General features: G+C 41.3%; 1 protein-coding gene across 1 annotated transcript in view; it reads right to left on the reverse strand.

Annotated features, from left to right (window-relative positions):
• Positions 1–26,495, reverse strand: part of SCYL2 (SCY1 like pseudokinase 2) — a 392,954-nt gene that overhangs the window by 316,268 nt on the left and 50,191 nt on the right. The window contains exons 2-4 of the mRNA XM_086918030.1: positions 18,234–18,438; positions 2,539–2,696; positions 1,124–1,268 (exon numbers count right to left, since the gene is read on the reverse strand). Of these exons, the coding sequence (XP_086774156.1) occupies positions 1,124–1,268; positions 2,539–2,696; positions 18,234–18,410 (480 nt within the window). The 5' untranslated portion in view covers positions 18,411–18,438. The remainder of the gene's footprint in view (positions 1–1,123; positions 1,269–2,538; positions 2,697–18,233; positions 18,439–26,495) is intronic.

Raw genomic sequence — 26,495 nt, forward strand, 5'->3', positions numbered from 1 at the left:
CCTGAACCTGACCACGTTGATCGAATGTAGAGAATCAACCTCAGCAGAACTCTGAAAGAACAGTGTCATCCAGAGCAGGCCCCAAGAGCTTCATACATTTGTGAGAGATATGTCCAGAGTGTAGAGTTCCGCTACTGCTATAATGTGAATCAGATTACCAGCATCCCAGGGAAAACTCTGGTGTGGTCCTCAAAAGAAATAGATGGATATCTTGATAGAAGATGGAAAGGATATCTATAGCTGGTTGAAGACTTTTTCCTTGACCTCTGCATGTGAAGCTGGGCCTGGCGCAAATGTGGCAGACAGGTCTGAGCTGTCAAACTTGTGACTGATTTTTTGGTGAAGGTTCTTTTGAGGTGTGGCTGCATTACTCTGTTGTTACCACCATCCCTCTGAAAAAAAACAGCCCAAGACAAAACATTCCTTCTTCATCTCATGCTCAATTGTTGCCAAAGATTCCATGGATCACAATGCTGAGACTGCTGACACCTTTGAACCTGAGCCGAAACGTAAACAGATGATTCTCACAGCATTGATGAAAGACCGTCAAAAGTCTTTACAAAAAATTTAAAATTAAATTACCTTTATAGGAGGGCAAATGTACACTAATGCTGATGTTGTATAGTTGGATCATTGCTCTTCTACTGAGTCTAAAAGGCATAAAAAAATTTAAGCTAAGTGTCTATTGTATAATTACAAACTAAAGTGGAATTTTCATAAAATGCTGCAATGACCTCTCACGCAAAAAAACTTGATGCCTCTATATATATGGTTGGAGGAGATGAAAAAATATGGTGCAACATTTCCAAGAGGCAGAGGTACTTGATGAGACTTCTGATTTGAATGAAAAAGTAAGCAACTGTGTTGGACTCGCAAGAAGAGAACCCACTTTCTCAACAGTGTGGGCCATTTTTGGGACGTTCAGTGTCCTGAGGACCTCATGTGGCTTCAGTTATGAGGGGGGATAGGCTGGGATGCTACCTTTTCTATGTGCAGTAGTTCAATGCCAACGTTTAACCCAGGATTAACTTACAAATGTATATAGTGTTTACATGCTAAAACAATACATCTACATGGGTGAGCTTGTAGGCAAATACAAGTGTGAAGATATTGAACGCATTACCTGAAACAGTCCATACTTCGTTTCCACATCATAAAGTTTATGCTCCTGAATAGATGAAGGAACTGGAGATGGAAGATTGTCCCAGCTCCCAAGAACATTAGCTAAACTAGCAAAAACGGGCTCTGTACAAAAGGCAAGACAATCCCTATGAGAAAAATAAAAATGATTGCAAAATACAGAAATAAGTGTTTAAAATTGCATAAAACATTTGCTCACTTTTGCCATTTTTCAGACCTTAATGGATTCACAAAGTGTTTGCATTGCAATATACTGCACGCATGCATAACTGGTAGTATCAGCAATCTGTCAAAGCTTAATGCTAATTGCATATTCACTAATATTTTTTATCCCTTTCAGTGTTTTTGTTTAGATATTGCAATACTATGAAAAAGGTTATGTATCACATATTCCTTATCAACCACTTTCTTTGAGCCCGGAGTTTTCTTAATTCAAATTTTACGATGTATATTCAAAACCAATTTTATCAACAAATGTATATTTTAACACATTTTTATGGTTATAAATCTTAAATACCTCTCTGCTTACATTTATCTTAAAACAGTTCTGGTAATATTACAGTTCCCTTTTTATCAATTTCTAGGTTTATAAACGCATCTCCTTACATGTAATGAAATTAATTCTGCCCCCTGAACTATCACAGGCTCATACTGGCAGAACACACTACTTTTCCTGTGAAACGGGAATTCCCTTGGAATGCTACATTCAATCAATGGGGATGATCAAGTGCACAATGAATAAGGACTATTTTTAACTATATTATTTTGTACAGCAAACAATGTAAACTGAATTAACGGCACAGCAGCAAAGAGCTGGGACAATATCGTGCCAAATTACAGACTTTAAATAATGCTAGAGTTATCTAAACTAATGTAACTAAACATCACAACACTAAGTGCATGCAGACTAGACCCAGATAATTGTGAAGGAAGAAATACAGGCTGAAAAAAGGCGCGACATGGACTCTGATAGCGAGTAAGGAGTCCGGAATATACTGACAGACGGGTGAAGTCACTTGCAATTGATGCCAAAGTGTATGCTTTATAGGCAAGAAAGCAATCCAACACTCTTCCAACCAAACACTCCTCTAAGGTGTAGCGTGCTACCCTTCTAAAAATATGCTTTAGTGCCTCATTAGAAGCATTAAGCACTATATGAAGTATAGCACTTAGTGGCTCTTCCAACTAAGAGCAGCGTTTTCTGCTGTAGGATAGTTTGTTCAGTTCTGGACATGAGTTCTAAACAATAAGTAACAATACAGTATTTAAAGAGCGTGCCCCTGCAAAGATGCTGCCTGTGGGTTTGTATCGGAAAAATTGTGAAAATAGGTAATGTGAAACAGGAGAAAAGGATGGGGAGAAAAAAAGAAGAAATATTTTTGATCTTTTATATTTTACCTGGATTCTTCTAACGGATGCTGAACTGTAAGCAGTCGTGGGTGTCGAAGTCTTGTTAGCTGTTGAACTCCTCGTTTTAAAGAATCAACAATCTGATCCTTCTCAAATTTATGGTACTTTTCGATCACTTTTTTGTCAAATACAAAGACTGCAACTTCCTAATAATGGAAAGATATAATACCATTGATTGTTTCTATATTTATATAGCTGCTAAAAGTACATCAGCTAAAAGTGGTTCACAAAAATGTTAATTTCATTTTAAGTCTGTACATATGATAGCACACAGGAGTAACTTTAGTGAGAAATCGTGACCTCCAAGTTATGTTTTTTAACAACACTCTTTAAAGGAAGGTCATTTCTGAAAAGACATTAAATGTAAAAGGATAATATTGGGGTGTCAAACTGATGAGAGAGACAGTCAGAGTTTTACAAAACATGCTAAGAAAGTAGAACAGCCGGATTGGTCTGATAAAGTGTCGTCTCCAATAAAGAGCTTACATTTTTTCTTTCTCTCACTGATCTCAATAGTACCATCCTCTTGCTAATTATCTTCATGCTAGAAATGAAAACCCACAAAACCCTGCTTGCCTCCCACAACCTCTCCATCCATCAGTATGCCGATAACATGTAACCGTATCTCTGACCCACAACGGTCAAGGATATCCAGCAGCTAAGCCTTTGCCTTGCATGGACACAAACCGGGAGTGAGCACTCATCCTAAAGTTCCTCAAGTTCTGCATTTCAGAAATGGCACACATTACCTCAATGCAAGTAGGAATCAAATCGATACTCGCATTCATAAAAGCTAAAAAAAAAACACTCTTCTGAGGCCCTGTTCCTCTTCAACTGTAGGAGGTGCCACATGCTTGTCTTAGGACTTTTAAAACAGATGATGAGGCGTAAGTTAAGTCATTAGGTTTCTCAAGAAAACCCAGCTCCGTTTTTTTTTATAATCAATTTTATTATTTTGAAAAGCAAACAAAGTGACAACACATACATTACAAAGTAATGCGAAGTCCCCCTACAAAAGGCATTATAAACCACAACCGTAGTAGTAATATTCAGGCGAGCCCTCGAAACTGAAGAGCAATCCATGGATACATGAGAGTGTAAGTGGAATAGGTTTAATACAATAGATTTAGCCAGCTCGGTTTTAAAGTCTGCCTGACATCGTGAGGAAGATTACAATCAAACTCAAACTGTATCAGCATGAAAGAAAATACAAGCCTTATAATGCAATACATTCGTAACACCTCTCTGGTATCAGCTGAGCTTCCTTTGCAAAATAAAGCTACATCCATAACAATGTTCAACCAACCAACCCATCCCACTTGCTACTCATTGGCTGAACAAATACCAACCTAAAACTTTTCAAGACTGATTCCCCTGTAGCTATACAACTGATCTGAGGCCATAAGTCTGGATTTGATTACATGAACAAGTGTAATATCACAAGATGCCTCAATGTATTTATTGATTAATATGTTTATAGTTGCAATGACATTCATCTATGTCAAGTGGAGGTTTTAAGAAGGATGCTGTTTCTTAATGTGAATGAATCTCAATGCATTGTTTGTATTGCCTTATTGGCAAGATATCAAACTATTAATAAACAAACAGGATGCTTGATACGGATGTAAATGTACATGAATTTATATAGCGCAAATCACCAACCGGTCTTTAAGCGCTTGCTTAGGGAACCCGTCCTGTTATTCCCCTGTGAGATAACCCCGGCAGGGTATCCGCAAGGTGAAAGCCAGGCATCCCGCCGCGAGGGGCCGTTGTGGAGATTAAGCAAGCTATTGCCCAGAGTCGCAGAGTGTGAACCCATGAATCGAGTAGGCACCGGAGCGAGAATTGTCGAGTCCATGGACATTTTTAGGACTCAAGACCCCGCCGAGCTAGGAATTGAACCCTGGCTGACCTCTGCTTCCAGGTCTGCCTCCTCTAACCAGTGAGCCACACTTCTCCACCACGGATTGAGTGATGCTACCACAGAAAGAGCTGTATTCAATGCCACCAATTACATTCTGGTCTCAATCTACCAGGGAAGATGTAACATTTTGGCCCGGCTGGAGTCAAATGCATCCTCCGATGCTATAGACCATACTATCTTTATATATTATTAGAGACTCACAAAGCAATTAAAGGAACAGTGTAACATGGATCGGGTCTTTTCAGAATAATAGACGTTCAATGCCTATTTTTATCTTTTCTTCTCGCCACCTCTACTACACAACCAGGGGCCTCTCTATTGCCAATGTTTTAACACTGCATGCAAACATCAACATAAGTCATCAATGAAACTGCCTGATTATCCATCACTGCTTCAAACAAGCATTTGCAATGCAATGGTCTCGGCATCATTAATGGTAGAGCTATTGGCATTGCTCATGACATTTTTTTTTTCTTTAAATCACAAATAAATGGCATTGTCATTAACATTGCCAATACACAGCACCCTTTCTCACTGCTCCATCAGGATTCAAGCAAGCCGGGCCGAAGACGGCTGAAATGCCAGAAACCGGTCCCCGGTAGCTTGTCTCCTTTCTGGTGAAGAATTGGCTTGGTAGTTTAGTCTGCCCTGTTCCCATGATGCACTGGGCCAGGGACAGACTGATTTGCATATAGCCAGGTTCTGATCTGGGATGGGGCAGTGAGATAAATAACGGTGATGGATCAAGCCCTGATCTTTGGACTGGGTAAGAGTGGTCTGCTTAATTCAGACACTCTGTTCATCACCACCCCCTTTTCTAAAAAGACCTAAAACTAAGCAGCAAGTTGCGTCCCGGATTCCAGTGTAGGCCAAAATAAATAGCCCAAATGAGATGTGACACAGTGCCTCATCAAAGACTCGGCAAATGCTTTAAGAAAAATGACACTAGATCCCAGATTCGGTCAGAACAGTTAACACTCGAGGAAGGAAAAAAAGTATTTTAAAACAAGAAACACCACCGAGGGGGGTTATGGCTTGGCGCCGATGAAGATGGCGCCTTAAGACAGGAGCTCCACCAGAGTCGCGACAAAAGCCCCTAAATATCTGCATGTTTTCTGTTGCAGACGAGGCTACCATCATTGCAGTACCTGCGGAGCGCATGCCGCACTGAATGATATGCAGATTGTATGCTTTTGCCCTCGCCTCCCCTCCTAATCACGGCGCTCTCCGAGGTAAGGCCAAAGCGAGACACGGTGGAAGTAGGCGCACTAGAATACACACCTCGCCCAAGTGTAGATCCACGGGAGGAAATAGGACAAGCTGCTCGCAGGAGTGACTCCAATTGATACTGCCGCTCCCTATATACCTTACCCGGAGGCCACTGATCTGAGGTGGTCCACAAACAAAGCCGGCGGCTCCAGGAGGGACGAAGACCTGCCTGGCTCCCGTCATCGGGTGCCCCCTCTCCTTCCCACCTGACTTTGGAGCGGCGTGGCGAACACTGCACCACCAAGACAAAGCAGCCACTGTAATAGGGGTAAGGAATCGCATTCACCCCTCCCCGATCAACCCACCCTTTACCCTGGGCAGCAGTGCGACCCGGCTGCCGCCCACTGAACTGGAGGCCCACACGGGTTCAGGGACCGGGCAGACCTCTTGCAAGGCGCTTTCCAGGCGAGATAAAACCAAGGCGGACACAGGCAGTATTAGACAAAGTGCTCCACATTAACAAGCACAGCCAACTGGGGACCGGTGGCTTTGGTGTCCCACCCCACTTATTACAAAAAACCTCGGGACTGAGCCAACATTGTGAGAGTTGGGAATCAGTGCTACACTGGGGCTGGAGCCTCGACGATCTCGCAGCCTTGAGACTTGGAACTAGTGATCACCGCCCCTATGCCGGGGGCAAGCTCCGGACCAGTAAAGTACCCAATGCCCAACTACTGCCAAGGCCAAACCATTGTGAATCACAGTCATTTACAAAACAGAGGGTGGTTCCGCCGGATGCTGGGCACCTGCTACATTATCGGCTCCTAGCATGGGGATAACTTCTGGGACTGCCTGATTCTGCTGGAACAGCCCAACCAAGGGGACCATACCTCAGATAATAAATACGCCACAGTGGCTGCTATAAACACTCCTAACCACCGGCATCTTCTGTGGGGCGGCGGCTGGTCCATCCTGCTAGATAGGTGTACGTTGTGCACTTACACGGTCTGCCAGTCATCACGCGAACGATCTGCTCCTGATACGCAGTTACTTAACCTTTCCCCATGATGAAACCCAAGTGAGGTCCCCCGGTACAGACTAACAAGCTGGACGAGTCCTGAATAAGATACTTGTACCATTAAATGACGAGACGATGAGCCCGCCCCCCCAGCTACGCGGTTGGCCCCGTGTTTATTTCCTCTGCGTGGCTGTGGAGGAAGCACAAAGCACGCCCCCTTCTGCGTGACCCTCCTATGATGGGCTGGCTGAGAATGAAAGTGTTACCATTGTTGCTACGGCGCGCGCACTCCTGAAAACGAAAGCTATGGTGGGGGCGGGACTTCCGCCTTGTGCGCGAAGCCCGCACCCACGAGTGTCTGGCCGGAGAAGCAGTGGTTGAGGCTGCAGATCTCCGGAGTGGCGGTAAGTGCCCTTACTTGGGGGGGGGGGGCGCTTGTGTGTGTATATGTATGTGTGCGATGGGGGGCCTTGGTGCACGTGTGTGTGTGCTTGTGCGCGCGTGTATGTGTGTGTGTCCGGGGGTGTGTGTCTATGTGCGTGCGTGGGCGCTGGGGGAATTGTCAGAAGAGGTGCGGCGTAGAGTGTGAGGCGAGGTGGGGGAGGGGTGGGTGCAGTATCGTGGGCAAAGGAGAGAGCGGACGAGGCACTGGGAGGCATGCGAAGGGGGGGCGAGAGTGCCGGGATAGTGGGCAATTGAAAGCGCTGAAAAATGGTTGATCACCGGAGTAGTAACGGCATAAGGGGCCCGTTGCTGGAGAGTTTTTAAAAGGTGCGCATCTGTCGGCGGGGGGGGGGGGGGGGGGGGGGGGCGAGCGGGCGGCTCCCGTATTGGTAGGGATGTCTGTGTGCATGCGTGTGTGTATGCGTGTATGCGCAGGCGTGTTTGAAGCTTCTCAGGAGACAGTGGCAGAGCGCGCGGCCCGCGGCAATCGCCTCAACAGGAAATGCGCGCGACCTGGACTGTCTCCTGGGACTGCTACTCGCTGACATAAGATCTCGGCGGAGACGCGCTTACGCGCGTCTTTTAGCCGAGACCTAAAAATGACGCCTATGCATGAAAAAATAGACAACATAATGGCGGGGTCATTGAATAAAATATGTTGAATGCTGTATTCCAATTACAGACTGGAAGCATCAGTACTATCAATTCCGGCTGACATCATACAAATGGTATAAATTGCCATAAATTAATCACTTTAGTTCTTACACAACATATGGACTCTAATCTAGCACTGTTGTGTTTTATTTTTACTCGGTTATAACTGCTTATCAAAATTAATGCAAGATAAATCACAACCTCCAATTAGATTTGTCAATCAATCACTAGCACCTTTGTGAATTCGTTTGGAGACCAAGCACACGAAGAATCCAAATCACATTCAACAATAATACAATACATTGAAAAGTAACAAAGTCAGTTTCCAGAGTTTTGAAAATCAATAAAAACAGAGCACTAGAGAACACAGCTGACCACACAGATGACCACTCTCTTCCGAGGCTGAGAGAGACCGTTCCACCACAGCAACTGCCCTGCCTTTACTCAGGCCAGATTAGCAGCAGGACAGAAGTAATAGAAGTTTTAAGCACAGCACAATCCGGGACACCAGTTTGGACACAAGGTAGTCTGGTATCAAGACCATACATGTCTTGCTCCCACCCGCCTCCTTTTCACCATTGAGGGCAGCCAAGATTCCAGCATTTGTAAAGCGCACAGCTACCTTCGGAGAGGTGTCCCGGCGCTGGAGGCCGTAGGGAAGATTAAGCAAGCTATTGCCCAGAGTCACATGGTGCTGGGCTAACCTGCTGCTGGGGATAGAACCATGAACCCTGTGGTCCGGAGTCAGGCACCCTGGCTGCTGCGCCACACCTCGACCACTGATGACAAGTAACCTTATTACTGCAGATGGCACAGATCGGGGAAAACTCTTTGATAGAGTAGCTGAGACACAGTGCCAACCATACAGACCGTGGGCAACTGTAGTTCTAGGTTTAAACTCCTGATCCCTGGGGGGCAGCGGAGAGATGCAGCAGGAACAAGGGAGGGACGAAGTTGCCTCTGATAGCAGGATCCCACACTGAAACTTGATTAGTCTGTGTCCTTCGTAACATGAAGGTGAAGAAGATAGAATGGACCTTTTAATGCTTTATGGGCCGAGGAGTGTGAACTGTATCAACTCTGCTTTACCACAGAGAAAAACACCCCTACTGATAGTCAAATAGTTACATAACTTGGAGATGCCAACCTCAGTAGTTATCCACTCGTGTCAAATGTCATAAGGGGAAAAGACACTTCTGTTTACTCAAGAGGAGCCTCCTAGGTCCCTCCTGAAGGGTATCATAAAGGATAAGGGTTAATTTATTGAGTGTTGCCTCTTCACAAATCTGGCCCAGGTACTGTACTTACAGACTGGCTAAGTGCACACCAAATTAGTCTGAATCAATCCTTCCTTGGGTATAATGTTGAGAATTTTAAGTTTGGTGATCACTGTGTGGAGTATTGCCTTCCTTTGACTCTGGCATTTTCACTGTACTGCTTTACTTTTCTATTTCTCCTTCTTTCCCTCTCCTTTTTAGGTCGAAGCCTGCATTGCAGGGCATGGCCCTGCTGCAGGCAAAGACCTATTGTGAACAGGGGGATTTCAGTACTTCGTGAAACCACGCCCCCTTTTTCCATTGGCAGGCCTCTCTAAATGGAGGCCTGCCATTGGAAAAAGCTCCTGTTTAGCAGATTTGTCTGCTCTGGGTCCTACCTCTCGAGGACTCCATGACCTGCCTTACGGTAGCAGGACAATATTTTCAGAAATATTGCCTTGGCAACCATGAGGCAGGTCACGGAGTCCTGGAGGGGCGGGAATCAGTATCGTGCTGCAACTAACAATTATCACATCATGAGACCCCACTTATCACAGCATGTCAACAGGCGCCCCAGGCTGCTGGAGCACTCAACTATAATTAATGTGCAGTTGAGTGCTCCAGCAGCGTGGGGCACCTCTCTGCATGCTGTGATAATTATCACTTTGGGGCCTCATGCTGTGATAATTAGGGCGGCATGCTCTATTTGCAGCACTGAAAATTTTCAAAGAAGGCGAAGCAGCAACATTCATTGGAGACACTCACCCTCACGCCCTCACCCCCCTGACCCGCACACACCTCCTCACCCTCACACCCCCTCACTCTCACACACCCTCACCCTCTCACCCTCACACACCCTCTCACCCTCACACACCCCCTCACCTTCACACACACCCTCACCTTCACACACCCCTTCACCTTCACACACCCCCTCACCTTCACACACCCCCTCACCCTCGCACCCCCTCACCCTCACACTGCCTCACCCTCACACCCCCTCACCCACTCTCACCCTCACACCCCTCACATACCCTCACTCACCCTCACACACCCTCACCCTCTCACCCTCTCACCCTCCCTCACCCTCACCCTCACACCACCTCACTCTCACACACCCTCACACCCCTCACCCTCACACCCCCTAACCCCCTCTCACCCCCACACACCCTCACTCACCCTCACACACCCTCACACACCATCACCCTCAAAAACCCTCATCCTCACTCCCACTCACCCTCACTCACACTCACACACACTCACACACACTCACACACCCTCACATACCCTCACACGCATAGCATAACAAAACATAGCATAGCATAACGAAACACAGCATAGCATAGCATAACAAACAAAAGCATAGGATAGCAAAAGCACAGCATAACAAAACAAAGCATAGGATAGAAAAACACAACAAAGCATAGCATAGCATAACAAAACACAACAAAACATAGCATAGCATAACAAAACAAAGCATAATATAACAAAGAAAAACAAAGCAAAACAAAACATATCATAGTAAAACAAAACATAGCATAGCATAACACAACACAACAAAACATAGCAGAACAAAACATAGCATAACATAACCTAAAACAAAGCATAGCATAACAAAACATAGCAAAACACAGCAAAACATAGCATAGCATAACAAAACAAACCATAGCATAACATAACAAAGAATAGCAAAACAAAACATAGCATAGTAAAACAAAACTTAGTATAGCATAACACAACAAAACAGCAGAACAAAACCGCATAACATAAAACATAGCATAACATAACAAAAAAAAGCATAGCATAACAAAACATAGCATAACAAAACATAGCAAAACACAACAAAATATAGCATAACTAAACACAACAAAACATAGGATACATAACAAAACACAGCATTGCAAAGCATAGCAAAACATAGCATAGCGTAAGAAAACACAACAAAACATAGCATAGCATAACCAAACACAACATAGCATAACAAAACAAAGCTTAGCATAACAAAACATAGTATAACAAAGCAAAGCATAGCATAACAAAACATAGCATAACAAAGTATAGCATACCAAAACAAAGCATAGCATAATAAAACACAAAAAAACATAGCATAGCATAACACACAACAAACATAGCATACATAACAAAACATTGCAAAGCATAGCAAAACCTAGCATAGCATAACAAAACACGACAAAACATAGCATAGCATAACAAAATACAACATAGCATAGCATTACAAAACACAACATAGCATAGCCTAACAAAACAACGCTTGGCATAACAAAGCATAGCATAAAAAAGCATAGCATAACAAAACAGCATAGAAAAACAAAGCATAGCATAATAAAACAAAACATAGTATAGCATAACACAAAATAGCATAACAAAGCATAGCATATCAAAACACAACAAAGCATAGCATAACATAACAAAACACAACAAACCATAGCATAGCATAACAAAACAAAGCATAGGATAGCAAAACAAACATAGCATAGCATAACAAAACATTGCATAACATGACACAACATAGCATAATAAAACAGCAAAACACAACATAGCATAGCTTAACAAAACACAACAAAACATAGCACAGCAAAACAAAACCGATAATAGCATAGAAAAACATAGTATATCAAACACAACAAAACATAGCATAGCATAACAAAGCATAGCATAGCATAACAAAGCATAGCATAACAAAGCATAGCATAACAAAGCATAGCATAACAAAGCATAGCATAACAAAGCATAGCATAACAAAGCATAGCATAACAAAGCATAGCATAACAAAGCATAGCATAACAAAGCATAGCATAACAAAGCATAGCATAACAAAGCATAGCATAACAAAGCATAGCTTAACAAAGCATAGCTTAACAAAGCATAGCTTAACAAAGCATAGCATAACAAAACAAAGCATAGCAAAACAAAGCATAGCATAGCAAAACACAACAACACATGGCATAGCATAACAAAACAAAGCATAGGATAGCAAAACATAGCATAGCATAATAAAACAAAGCATAACAAAACATTGCATAGCATAACAAAACATAGCATAGCAAAACAAAACACAACAACACATAGCATAAAACATAGCAAAATACAACAAAAAATAGCATAGCATAACAAATCATAGCAAAACACAACAAAGCATTGCATAGCATAACAAAACAAAGCATAGAATAGCAAAATAACATCGCATAAACATAGCATAGCAGAACAAAACAGCATAACATAACAAAACATAGCATAACATAAAACAAAGCATAGCATAACAAAACATAGCAAAACACAACAAAACATAGCGTAGCATAGCATAACATAACACAACAAAACAGCACAACAAAACATAGCAGAACAAAACATAGCATAACATAACCTAAAACAAAGCATAGCATAACAAAACATAGCAAAACACAGCAAAACATAGCATAACAAAACAAACCATAGCATAACATAACAAAGAATAGCAAAACAAAACATAGCATAGTAAAACAAAACTTAGTATAGCATAACACAACAAAACAGCAGAACAAAACCGCATAACATAAAACATAGCATAACATAAAACAAAGCTTAGCATAACAAAACATAGCATAACAAAACATAGCAAAACACAACAAAATATAGCATAGCATAACTAAACACAACAAAATATAGCATACATAACAAAACACAGCATTGCAAAGCATAGCAAAACATAGCATAGCGTAAGAAAACACAACAAAACATAGCATAGCATAACCAAACACAACATAGCATAACAAAACAAATCTTAGCATAACAAAACAAAGCTTAGCATAACAAAACAAAGCTTAGCATAACAAAGCATAGCATAGCATAACAAAACATAGCAAAACAAAGCATAGCATAATAAAACACAACAAAACATAGCATAACACATCCTAGCAAAACACAACAAAACATAGCATAGCATAACAAAGCATAGGATAGCAAAACTAAACATAGCATAGCATACCATTCAAGAGGATCTCTTCCAGCCCTTGCATGCCATCTGCTGCCAGTCATTTGAGACAGGTATTGTACCGAGTTGCTGGAAGAAGGCAGTGGTATCTCCGCTGTTAAAAAAACCTACGCTCGACCCTGCGTGCTTATCTAACTACCGGCCAATTTCCCTGCTCCCTTTTCCGGTTAAAATAATGGAGAAATTGGTCACCCGCACTCTGTCCGGCTTTTTAGAAGGGAACACCTGGTTGGATGAGATGCAATTTGGTTTTCGCCCAGCGCATGGGACGGAATCTGCGCTGGTGACCGTGCTAGACAATCTGCGGGCGCGAGTCGACAGTGGTCGGGCAGCATTTTTGGTGCTGCTCGACATGTCGGCCGCGTTCGACACGGTCAGTCATCCCACCTTGATCTCTAGGCTGGAAGAATGCGGGGTCAAAGACAGGGCTAGGGATTGGTTAATCTCCTACTTGGACTGCCGTCAGCAACGGGTTTCGCTACCCCCCTTCAGTTCAGAGGAGCGGAGAGTGGGACAAGGTGTACCCCAGGGCTCAGCCATCAGCCCCATACTCTTTAACATCTACCTCCGCCCTCTAGTCCAGCTCATCAAATCTTTTGGTATCTCCGCATTTAACTATGCGGATGATACCCAGCTGGTCTTTTCTCTGGAGGGACAGGATGCAGTCACACTGGAGACTTTTCACCGGTGCATGCAGGCGACAGCGGAATGGCTCCGTTTGAACTCGTTACAGTTCAACGGAACCAAGACAGAGGTCTTGCACTGCTCCACCGATCGAGTTCCTCGAGATCTCCCAGCTGACTTTTGGCCTCCGTCCCTTTCAGAGACGGTGTCAGCCGCACAATCTGCGCGCAATCTGGGCGTTATTTTTGGGCCTAACCTGCAGCTGGAATAACATGTAAATAAGACCACCTCCACATGTATGATGCTGATTCGTATGCTGCGTAAGGTTCTACCCCTCCTCCCTGAGCAAGCCAGACCAGAAGTAGTGCGTTGTACCATCCTAAGTCGACTTGACTATTGTAACGCACTGCTTCTGGAGGCCCCGGTAACACTTCTGGGCAAGCTGCAAAGGGTGCAGAACATTGCTGCCAAACTCACCCTCTCTCGCCCCTACCATAGCTCTTCTACGGCAGCGCTGCGAGAACTTCATTGGCTGCCGGTCCATCTGCGGGTGCGCTACAAAGCAGCGTGTATTGTGTTCAGGGCTATTCATGGCCTGGGCCCAATTCCTTTGCGGCGAATGTTTGCCTGGTATTGTCCATCTCGAGCTTTACGCTCCTCGTCGTCCAGGCTACTGGTAGTTCCGCGCTTCCAGAGAGTGAGGATGGGCGGCCGCTTGTTCAGAGTAGCGGCGGCCAAACTCTGGAACTCTCTGCCAATATCCTTGAGAAGCCTTGAAGATCTTTTAGCCTTTAGAAAGGCTTTGAAAACTCACCTTTTTCCCAGGATAGGTTGAGCTACTGTTTTCGCTGGATCATGGGTCAAAAGCGCCAGGATGCCCTTGGTGGTGACAGGTTGCGCTATACAAGTATGCTACAATACAATACCATAACAAAACAAAGCATAGGATAGCAAAACAAAACATAGCATAGCAAAACAAAACATAGCATAGCATAACAAAACATAGCATAACATAACAAAGCATAGCATAACAAAACAAAGCATAGCATAGCATAACAAAACAAAACACAACAAAACATAGCATAGCATAACAACACACAACAAACCATAGCATACATAACAAAACATAGCATTTCAAAGCATAGCAAAACCTAACATAGCATAGCATAACAAAACACAACAAAACATAGCATAGCATAACAAAATACAACATAGCATAGCATAACAAAACACAACATAGCATAGCCTAACAAAACAACGCTTTGTAAAGCATAACAAAACATAGCATAAAAAGCATAGCATAAAAAGCATAGCATAACAAAGCATAGCATAATAAAACAAAACATAGCATAGCATAACACAAAATAGCATAACAAAGCATAGCATATCAAAACACAAAAAGCATAGCATAGCATAACAAAACACAACAAACCATAGCATAGCATAACAAAACAAAGCCTAGGATAGCAAAACTAAACGGAGCATAGCATAACAAAACAAAGCATAGGATAACAAAACAAACATAGCATAACAAAACATTGCATAACATGACAAAACAAAACATATAATAGCATAGCAAAACATAGCATATGAAACACAACAAAACCTAGCATAGCATAACAAAACATAGCACAGCAAAACAAAGCATAGCATAATAAAGCACAACATATAGCATAGCATAACAAAACATAGCATAACAAAGCATAGCATAGCAAAACATAGCATAACAAAACATAGCATAGCAAAGCATAGCAAAACACAACAAAACATAGCATAGCATAACAAAGCATAGCATAGCAAAACACAACAACACAAAGCATAACAAAACATAGGATAGCAAAACATAGCATAGCATAGCATAATAAAATAAAGCATAACAAAACATTGCATAGCATAAAAAAACATAGCATAGCAAAACAAAACACAACAACACATAGCATAACAAAACATAGCAACACAACAAAACATAGCATAGCATAACAAATCATAGCAAAACACAACAAAGCATTGCATAGCATAACAAAACAAAGCATAGGATAGCAAAAAAACATAGCATAGCATTACAAAACAAAACAGAATAGCAAAACAAAGCATAGAATAGCAAAACAAAACATAGCATAGCATAACAAAACATAGCATAGCATAACAAAACATAGCATAGCATAACAAAACGCAACAACACATAGCATAACAAAACACAACAAAACGTAGCATAGCTTAACAAAACACAACAAAACATAGCATAACAAAACAAATCATAGCCTAGCAAAACATAGCATACCAAACACAACAAAACATAGCATAGCATAACAAAATATAGCATAGCAAAACAAAGCATAACACACACAACCACGCACACACAACCACAAACACAACCGCACACACAACTATCTATTTATCTATCCATCCATCTATCTATCTATCTATCAATCTATCGCCCTCACTCCTATCTATCTATCTGTCTGTCTGTCTGTCTATCTATCTATCTATCTATCTCCCTCACTCTATCTGTCTGTCTATCTATCGCCCTCACTCTATCTAATCGCCCTCACTCTATCTGTCTGTCTATCTATCTATCTATCGCCCTCACTCTATCGCCCTCACTCTATCTTGCAATTGCCCTCACTCTATCTATCTATCTATTGCCCTCACTATCTATCTATCGCCCTCACTCTATCTATCTATCTATCACCTTCACTCTATCCATCGCCCTCACTATCGCCCTCACTCTATCTATCTATCTGCCTCAATCTATCTATCAATCTATCTATCTATTGCCCTCACTATCTATCACCCTCACTCTATCCATCTATTGCCCTCACTATCTATCACCCTCACTCTATCCATCTATTGCCCTCACTATCTATCGCCCTCAATCTATCTATCTATCTATCTATCTATCTATCTATCTATCATTCTATCTATTTATCTAGATACTGATCGGCATCACTCTATCGATCTGTCTAGCTAACTATCGCCCTCACTCTATCTATCGCCCTCACTCTATCTATCTATCGCCCACACTCCATCTATCTATCGCCCTCACTCCATCTATCTATCGCCCTCACTCCATCTATCTATCGCCCTCACTCCATCTATCTATCGCCCTCACTCCATCTATCTATCGCCCTCACTCTATCTATCCCACTCACTCTATCGCATCACCACAGCATTACTCAGCACCACCACAGCATCACTAAGGGGCACAACAACATCACTATCCGCTACCACAGGATCATTGAATGCCACACCATCACTAGTCGCCACCACAACATCACTCAGTGCCACCACAGCATCAATCTGTGCAACCATTCAACAACAACTGGGTCAAATATGTTCTCTCAATGTTTCAAGCTTTATTACAAATGTCCCAAAAAGAGGTTAGTATTTCACTTCTGTTCTTGGATTTTCGTCACAATAAAATACACTGAACATATTCTTCACAAAAGTTACTTACAAAAGTTTAAGCTATTGCCATTATAAATTACAATAACTTTTATTTAAGTATTAATTATTAAAAAAATTATAAGCCATTGGTATTTGTAATATCAATACATCCAAGTCACGTGAATACAACACATATTGCATTACAAATGCTATAGGTGTCACAAGTTATAACTAGTGGCATTGTAAATGACAAAGCTATTATTTTTGCTATTTTCAAAACCAACACATAAATAAAAAATGTGTCATTTACAATACCAATAGCTCAACCTTTCCTAATGCGAGACCTTATGCACTGCAAATGCTTGTTTTCTAATGGAGACCAAGAATAACATGAGGATTTTTAAAATCCAATGTATTACAAATAAGCCATGTTATATAAAATATAGCACTTCTGCTACAAATACTTTTCAATGGAAAGTTAGCATCTGAGATATTTTTGTTTCAGCAGGCATTTTGTTCTGATCAACTCTGAATAAAACAGAAGTTCCGACATTTCAAAATCTAAGTGTCAATTAAAACCTCCTGGACAGTGTCAAAACTGGAAAAAGGAAAAAATGGAAAATAAACGTTTGCCTTAGATCTTGCAACAACTTTTATATTTGTGTATTTACACAATTTTTTCTAATATAATACAAAGTTAATAACGATTGTTGGTCTAACTACAATTATGCACTTCCTTTTCTGAGCTGTGTTAAGAATCACTAAATGGAGCTAACAGCGTGAATCTCTAATTAGGTGCATCAATAGGAGTGGAAGTGGCAACCTTTAGATTACGAGAAATGAAGGTAAACACGTTTCATATCTGGAAGAGTTCTATGAGACAGAATGACTGTGAGTATACTAAAAGTGTATTTGATAGTGATGGCCACTTGCGGCCATCAGGGAGCCAACCAAGGCAATACAGTACTGCTTTCTATCAAATGATGCATCAGTAACATATTAGAATTTGCAGGAGGGAAGAAGGAGCTGCAGGGGCTGTTGTAATGCATTAAATTGCTGGCCACACCACTCTCAACTAAAACGGCTTATAAGTTAGTTTTGGCAACATAACGTTTATTTGATTAGCTTATAATATACAGTAATGTTGAATAAATAATGTAATGTATTAAGAAAACCCACCTGTTTTGTTGATTTTTTAATACCGTGATAGATTTTCCAGGCAAGTCCATTGCCACCACTAGCAATATGTGGACCTACATCAAACTCTCTTGTAACAGGATTTCCCATCACAGCACTGGTGACGTCGGCAGTCACTTTTGTAACTGTACTTTTCAATTTATTTAACATAGACTCCATGGTTCCAACGTCATGAAATTGAAGTTACCTAAAGAAACAGGGAATGTTTGGAATTATTTCACAGTTCACTAGATCTGGCTACAGACAGCTTTTGCTGACATCAAATATTCAAGAAAATACAAAAGAGAGAGAGCGAGAAAGAGCTTGGGTCAGCCCCTTTCAACCATTGCCTTTCACGTTTTCAAGGTTTTCCACTGCTTGCATTGACTTTTCATTACGGCCATGACATTTCGTGCACAGATACGTTGCCCGTTTCGGTTCCCATTAGGTTTTGATGAAGGGAATGAGGTAGCCCTTTGCTAAAATATGGTATTTTTTGTTAGGAAGTTAATGGTGTTTCGAAACTTTAGCGTGAAATAAAGGCCAATACTATTGACTAATTACCCCTAAACATTCATTTGTTTTACTTTGGTGTTTTTACTAGTTGCTGGTTTTGCAGCTTTGCTTTGATCACAAAACAAAGATGGACATAGGTTTTCTTAAAGGTGCAACAAATGTACTGTTTCTGTTCAAAATTATCTTAACATGCCATATTTCACTGTGTATGCTCTTTAAGTTTACCACTAAAACACAAAGTTTAGAATCTCTTTCATAACATTCTTATTTGAGGTACAGCTTAGCTCTGTGAATGCAGTCTATTCAGCTAAGAGTTTTTTTAAATTATCATCATTATGAATAATAAGGATTTTATTAACAGACCATTCCTTTTCTTTGTGCATGACTTTTTTTGTATTTCAAGCAGAAACAATATACAGCACCAAAATGAATAAAGCATTCATCTTTATAAAGCAAAGATGTAATCTTTTAATGTTTGTGTTTTTCCTTAACATTTGCTAAGAATACCACCTCCAATCCCACCACAAATGGACCAATCACCAAAAATGCACAAGCATCAAAGCAGTCACCATTACCAAGCCACCTCTTGCAATACAACTATCAATACCCAGGACCACTGGAATTAGGCAATGGTGCGGCTGTGGTAATGTATGCATAGTTTTAGATTTGCCACAAAATCCATCATCTCCCGCATAATCTGGAGATTTCAACAAAAGAAATAGTTTCTAGCTAAAATGGCTGAAAAGGTACTAAAAATGTGACAACACATGTTAAAAAGCTGGACTGGTCTCCTTTCTGTTGCTTATTGTTATATTGCTATATTTGGAAGTTGAACTTGTACTAACGAGGTGCAACCTATGCTCAAAGAATATTACCAAGTTGAAAAATGAGATGGATGACAACAACGAAGAGGGAGGGGTTGTAGAGTTAGGGAGTACTATTTAATGTATGAGTCCCAGGGCACTATTTGCAAAAAGATTCTGAATGTCATGTTGATGCAACACTGTAAGGAACATAATGACACTGTAAGTGACGTTTCTTGCAGTATAATAAAACACACTGCTGAAACGAGCCTTCTGCAGTTTGACGCTACGATGATTCATAAATTATGGATGATAGAGCCTAGCCTAAATGAAATTTCGGAGAGAAATAACATATGAGGAAGTGACCAAATTCTCAAGAGCTAACATCGGTGTATAACCATAAATCCAAGGAGGCCATATGTCGAAAATATCACTCTGCACAAAACTCCAATAGACAAAGATGACCGACCATTGAGATGGAATCCCAAACTGAAAGAAACAAGTAAAATTAAGACCAAGCTCTTTTTAAAAGGGTCACAACTGTGCAACACAGCACATGATCATTGTTCCCAGAAATCAAAGTGATTGGAAAAACATCACAGCTGTACCAAATATTCCAACTTGGAAAAAACAAAAATTGTACCATGGAATGTTATGGCAAAAAAATCTGAACTAAAAAATTGGTATAAAGTAGATTGTAAATCCTCAGATCAACGAGTGCATTCAATACATGACTATCTCCAAGGAAGCTCTTTAAGATCACATGACCAAGTCACAAGTATACCGGAGGAGTGAAAACGCCGCATTTGAGGCATCAAAAGAAGGAAGCTTATCTCCTGAGTTGAGGCAGCTCGAATAAAGGCACCGTGGATAGGTAACTGAAAGGAAAATGTGAATAAACTAAGAAATGCAGGCGCTAACTGTGTGCAGTGTTGAAAGACCCAGAAGGATAGGGCACATAGCAGCGGCAGTACCTTGAAATTAGAAATGCAAAAACTCATAAATAGGCGAACGGTGTATGAGTAAACAAAAAGGTACTTAAAAGCAACTGCAATCATTTGAACCAACATATATTTCGGTTTGTTTAGTTCCCACAGTTTTATGTAACAACAAGCACGCGAGTAGCGCGCGCGCGCCACAGCGAGACATCTGTTTTAAATTATCGCGCACGCGTCTGGGCACGATAATTCAAAACAGATGGTGCCTGTGCGGGTAACCTCAAGCAATAGGCTGTGGGCAGAGCAAAGGCGGGACATGCACCCGCCTTTGCCCAATTGTGTGCAGTCTTTCTTAGAAAGACGCACGCGAAGGCCAATAGGCTGTCAGCCAAGAAAAAACACACTCACAAGCGTGTGAAAAGTTGTGGTGAGCTCCAAGAGGTCGTTTTCCTATTGCAGGGCATGCACACTAAGCATGGGCGAATTTTGCGGATCTCGCGTTCGCGAATTTTGCGGATTTGCGAACTCGCAATCCGCAAAATCCGCAAATTCCCGCGAATTTGCGGATTTTTTTTTTGTGTTCGCCCGTGTTTCTGCCAGTTCGCGAGGGTTTTTACAATTTCGCAATTTGCGAACTTACCTGTCGGGTCGCAAGTTTTGCGAACTTGTTGTTTCTACGTGTCCAGCCTGTTTGGGACACTCTTCTTCATCACTGCCACTCTCTGTCACCACTGCCACTCTCTGACTACTCATGCCACCCTCTGGCCCACCCATGCCACCCTCTGTTTCATCACCACACCCTCTGGTTGTCCAGTGTACATTATTTTCGGCAAAGCAAAGCACACCTTCCCTGCCTCAAGTGACCTGAATTAATTTGGGGCTGATTAATGTGTCACAGAATATTTTTTTAGCTGGCACCTGCTTCCTTAGTGCGCCCTGATTAGTGATCTTTTGCACTTGCTAAGTGCTTTCATTGTTGCAAAATTAGTTACAACACCTGCCCTGCCCCAACTGACAATAATGAATTAGGGGCTGATTAATGGATTTTAACTTCCAGCCTGGCTCCTGCTTGTCTCCCTTCGCTGTAATTCAGGACCTTTGTGGCATATGTGTAACTATTCTGAGGTTCAGAGCAGGGTCACATAATAGTTGCAACTGGCAACTGAACTCTGGAGGGGCCCCTCAGGAAGCACTACAGGAAATGGCTACTAATGATGAGCCTGAACTTTTGAACCTGGCAAGTAGTTTCAGTTTTGCTAAGATCGTATTTCTGCAATTTAGCACTTATTCGCGGGGTGCGAAGTTGTACTGGGAAGCCGCGAACTCACGCGAACAGTGCGAGCAGTGCGAGCAAAATCCGCTGCTCGCGGATTTTGCGGGAGATTCGCGAATCTCGCGGATTGCGGATTTCCCGAAAATCCGCAAAATCCGCGAGCGAAACGGATTTTCCGCCCATACCTAATGCACACTGCTATAGGCTCGATCTAAAAACGAAATTATTAATTAATACCATTACAAAATGTGACGCATTATACTACAAAATTTGCCTTTAACTGCTGCATACTTCACTCAACCCTGTGACATAATTTGGCCATCTCCTGCCGCAAAATTCCAGGGGCCTTGCCAATACCACCCGACCAAATTAAACACCACCATCCCTACTACTACTTCCACTACTACCAAGCATAGGCAAAGTGAACAATTCTGGCTTTAATGTGCTAATAGATGGAAATACATTTCTGCACGGTTACATAAGAGCCAGACCTATGGACTACGTATATTCTTGCTTTGGTTTAATTTTGTGCCTACTCTAGGTGTCACAATCTGGTGTTGAGTGGTATGCAATGCAGTATAATAAATTCAATGCAATACATAAATAGGAGCAATAGAGCAGCAATTTTGAAACAATATTTAGTAAACAATCTCATAACATGTTTATTGTTACAAGCACTACCACTACTGTTGATTTAGAGCACAGAACTAATATGAACCCTTCGGAAACAAAATAAGATCTAGGTCACACATTTTATGGACTGTAAGGTTAGGTACAGAAACAACGCAGTGTCTCAATAAAAAAGGCAGAGAGTGATTGATAGGCTAAAAATAGAGTTAGAACGAATGAGCAGGCTCCATCGAAGCCACAATTACGGTTCTTTCCAAACCGTGGAGAGATCTGAAAAATGGTGCCTTCTGTACGCCTAATGCCCTAATTAACTCAGATGCCAAACTATTTTCAGGAACCTGGCATTAAGAATGGATAAGTCTCTGCCGTATTTAGTAAAATCAGGATGGGATCACGCACAAGACATCGGGAAAATAGTGCACCTGTTCAATGAGACCAAGCTGCAAGGGAGGGTATCCGTGTTAGCTCGCTAGGTGAGGAAACAGCTTTTGTTGAGATAAAAATGGACTATATGCGTATAGTTATGGAGAAGGTAGGGGAAAGGCTAAATATGTGCAAATGGATAATGACCAATTAGGTGACACCTATTAGCTAGGGTACAAGTTAATGGGGTGTTTGCAGGCACTTTTCAGTTATGGAGGGGAGCAAACGTGGGATGCATATTATCAGCTCTACTCTTTGCTTTGTCAACAGAACAAATAGTATTAGGATCCGGAGGAAGGAAATAGCGGAGAAAGCTCTGTGTTCTACAGTCTGTATTTGATACATATTGAAAAGTGTCAAGGTTTAAAACTAACACAGTGAAATTCAAAATGCTAGATGTCGGTCTCTGTGCTGAAGAAAGGGAAGGGATCAGGTTGTTTCCTAAGGCACAAAAAAATCTGAGCTACTTAGTAATGGCGATGACTAGGTCAATGGAGAAGCTGTGTAAGGCAAACTATCCATGTACTTGAGCAGCTGTAGGACTATACATCTCGTGGCTAGGGCATATAGCTGGCTTCAGAATTTGATACCCTAAAGGCATCTGTATTTTTTCAAAACATTTCAGGTGGAAGTTCCCGTCCAGGTAAAGCACAGAATACATACAGCACTTGCAATGTTTATCTTGAGGCAGGAGGAAGGAAAACTGAGCGAGTGCAAAAAAATGGTTTCCTATGACCCCGAAAGAGCAGGGGGACTGGTGTGTGCAGGTACATTTTTCGGAGAGACAATGGAGAATATATGAGTGATGGATAAGGGAGATTTTTGAGAAAGAGACAGGTATTTATTGTGAAGGCTATATTGAGACAGCCCTAGTGGAGAATTGTTTGGGTGCATTAAAAAAATAGACTTTTTTGGTTAAATTCTGGTGGACACCTTATGTTAGGGATGTAACTCTCTCCGTAATAAAGAGGGGAGCCCATGTATCTGGAGTCCTTTCTGCCTTTTAACATGAATCCTGAATTCTCACCGGAAGGGGATGAGACAATATTTGATTATTTGTACAGTGGAGGCTGCAGAATGATAGCCAACTTGTTTGTGAAGAGGACTGTTAGATCATTTTAAAAGTGTAACAGACATTTTAATTTGATGAAGGCCAGATGGTGTATCACTGGGGAAGTTAAATGGCCCAAATACCCTGCTCAGTGCCTCACATTGCCAGCAGGGTTTGCAAAGCAAAATTTAGATTGTGGGGGGCAGGTAGTCCCCAGAATGTTCAGGACTGGGAAAATTATCTTGATTGGTGTTCAATAGCAGAGCGTGAGGTATATCAAGGTAGGGAATGTCCCCATAAATTCAACAAGCTCTGGGGTAGCCAAACACACTAAAGAGTCTTGAGAAGGGTGATGGGAGATGTGGGGGGGAGGGTCTGGGATTGCTTCTTATTGGTCTTATCTTATTACAAGGGAATATGTTGTATGATAGTTGTTATGCATGCATTCTGACCGAAGCCGACCATTATCAGGAAGTGAAATGTTTGTGCCTCCTGCAAGTGGCCTACTGTATTTAGTTTTTATTCGCTGAACAACTGCTTATAAAAAGAGAGTTATAAAAAAAAGGCAAAGTGGCTGAAGTCACTAGACAGCAATATCTTTAACTTCAGCATTGGATCTGGAAGCTAATAATTACATTTGGCATGACAAGAGGTTGAGGGAGGGGAAAGCTTCTTTTCTGTTCAACAATTTTGATAGAGTTTGGCAAAACATGCATAATAGGTAAGCGATATTCTGAACAAGAACATCTATACATGAGGTCACTGTAAGTAGAACATTCCATGCAAGTAGATTAGCTATAGATCTTGGTGAAGGGTACCTATGTATGGCAATATACACCACATCCACCAGATGTAATACACTATATGAAATATACACATATACACATACATACACACATTATATACATACTTACACACACACATACATATATATATATATATATATATCACACATTTATACACATACATGTGCATACACATACATAAACACACATATATACATATACATACACATATATACATTCATATACATACATACACATATGCATACATATGTACATATAGGCATACATGTGTACATACATATAGATACACATACGAACATACATACTCATAACATACATATACATAACACACATGTATATACATATGTACATACATATTTACATTATATACATACATATATACACATGAGTAGACAAAATGTTTGTTTTCTTGAAGTTGAAGTATATGTAAGTGACAAAATTGTAACCAGGATGTATAGAAAACCGACGGCTGGTAACACCACTACACGCCACTAGCCATCATCCCAGACACCTTATCCAAAGTATACCATATTGGTAGATGCTGCTGATTAAGCGCATTTGCAGCACCCCGGATGATTGTAGGTTGGCCCAGCAAGAGAGTAAGGAACGGTTCCTTGCCAGAGGCTAATCCTTCAAAACTGTTGATATAGCCACTGCTAAGACATCTAACATTCAGAGAGATCATTTTGTCCACTAAGGTAAATCACCAAGTCTCAAGTCAAGACAATACCAACCCAGTAACGCAAATGATTTTGACAAATAATAGGCAGCATCAAACCATTTGCAAAATATTTAACAAAAACTCTGGATTGGTACGCAATAATCCGGTACTGGGGGAGCATATATCTAAAACCCCTGACCTTACATTTAGAAAAGCACGCTCTATGAATGATATGCTGGTAAAGAGTGGCCCTGAGGTAACATATGTTAAGAGTTGGTTGTCCTCCCGTAAGGGATTTGTGAAATGTTCCTCATGTAAAGCATGTAAATTTGATAGCAGTAAAACGTCATACACTACTAGCCCATTTACATCAGAAATAGTACCCATTACTAAACTGTTAACATGCAAAACAGAGTATGCAATGTATGTGCTGGAGTTTCCCTGTGGCCTGAGTTATGTTGGTAGCACCAAGCTGCAGGTCCACAAGAAGATACTCCAGCACATTAGGACTATACGTAATTGTAACCCAGCATATCCTGTCGCGAGGCATTTAAACGATACACATAGTAAAAGTCCTGAATTTCTAAAATACTATGGGATTGATACAATCCCGCCATTAAGAAGGGGAGGCAAACGTGAAGCATGCTTACGCCAATTGGAAACCAGGCATATCCTGGAGTTGGACACAAAATTTCCTTTAGGTCTTAACTCCAATGAGGATTTCTATACCTGTCTTTAAGTACTGTCATTATCCGCTTTTATAATGTTTCATAGCTCAGTATTGCATAACTAAGATTTTTTGCACATGATTAGTCTTTTTATTTGTATATATGCCTACTCTCTTTTTAAGTCTTCAGATTTAGCACTCCGCACTTTATGACCCGTTATCGTTTTAATTGGATGGCATTCTTTAGCACTAGCACTTTAAACACTGCAATGGAAGAATTGAATTTATGTCCACTATGGGCAATATTGAGCAACAAATTAACAAACTACTCTTGGACATATTGAGACACAGCTTTATTTTTTAATGGTTTACATCCGCATTATTAGAGTTAGCACAACATTGTTTACAGTTGATACAATTGTATTAGCATGGAAGAATAACCCGGTTTACAGTCGCGCTATTTTTATATAAATATATATATAGGATGTACAGGTTTT

This window comes from Lissotriton vulgaris, chromosome 1_1 (genome assembly GCF_964263255.1).
Source record: "Lissotriton vulgaris chromosome 1_1, aLisVul1.2, whole genome shotgun sequence".
NCBI classification, from domain to species: Eukaryota; Metazoa; Chordata; class Amphibia; order Caudata; family Salamandridae; genus Lissotriton; species Lissotriton vulgaris.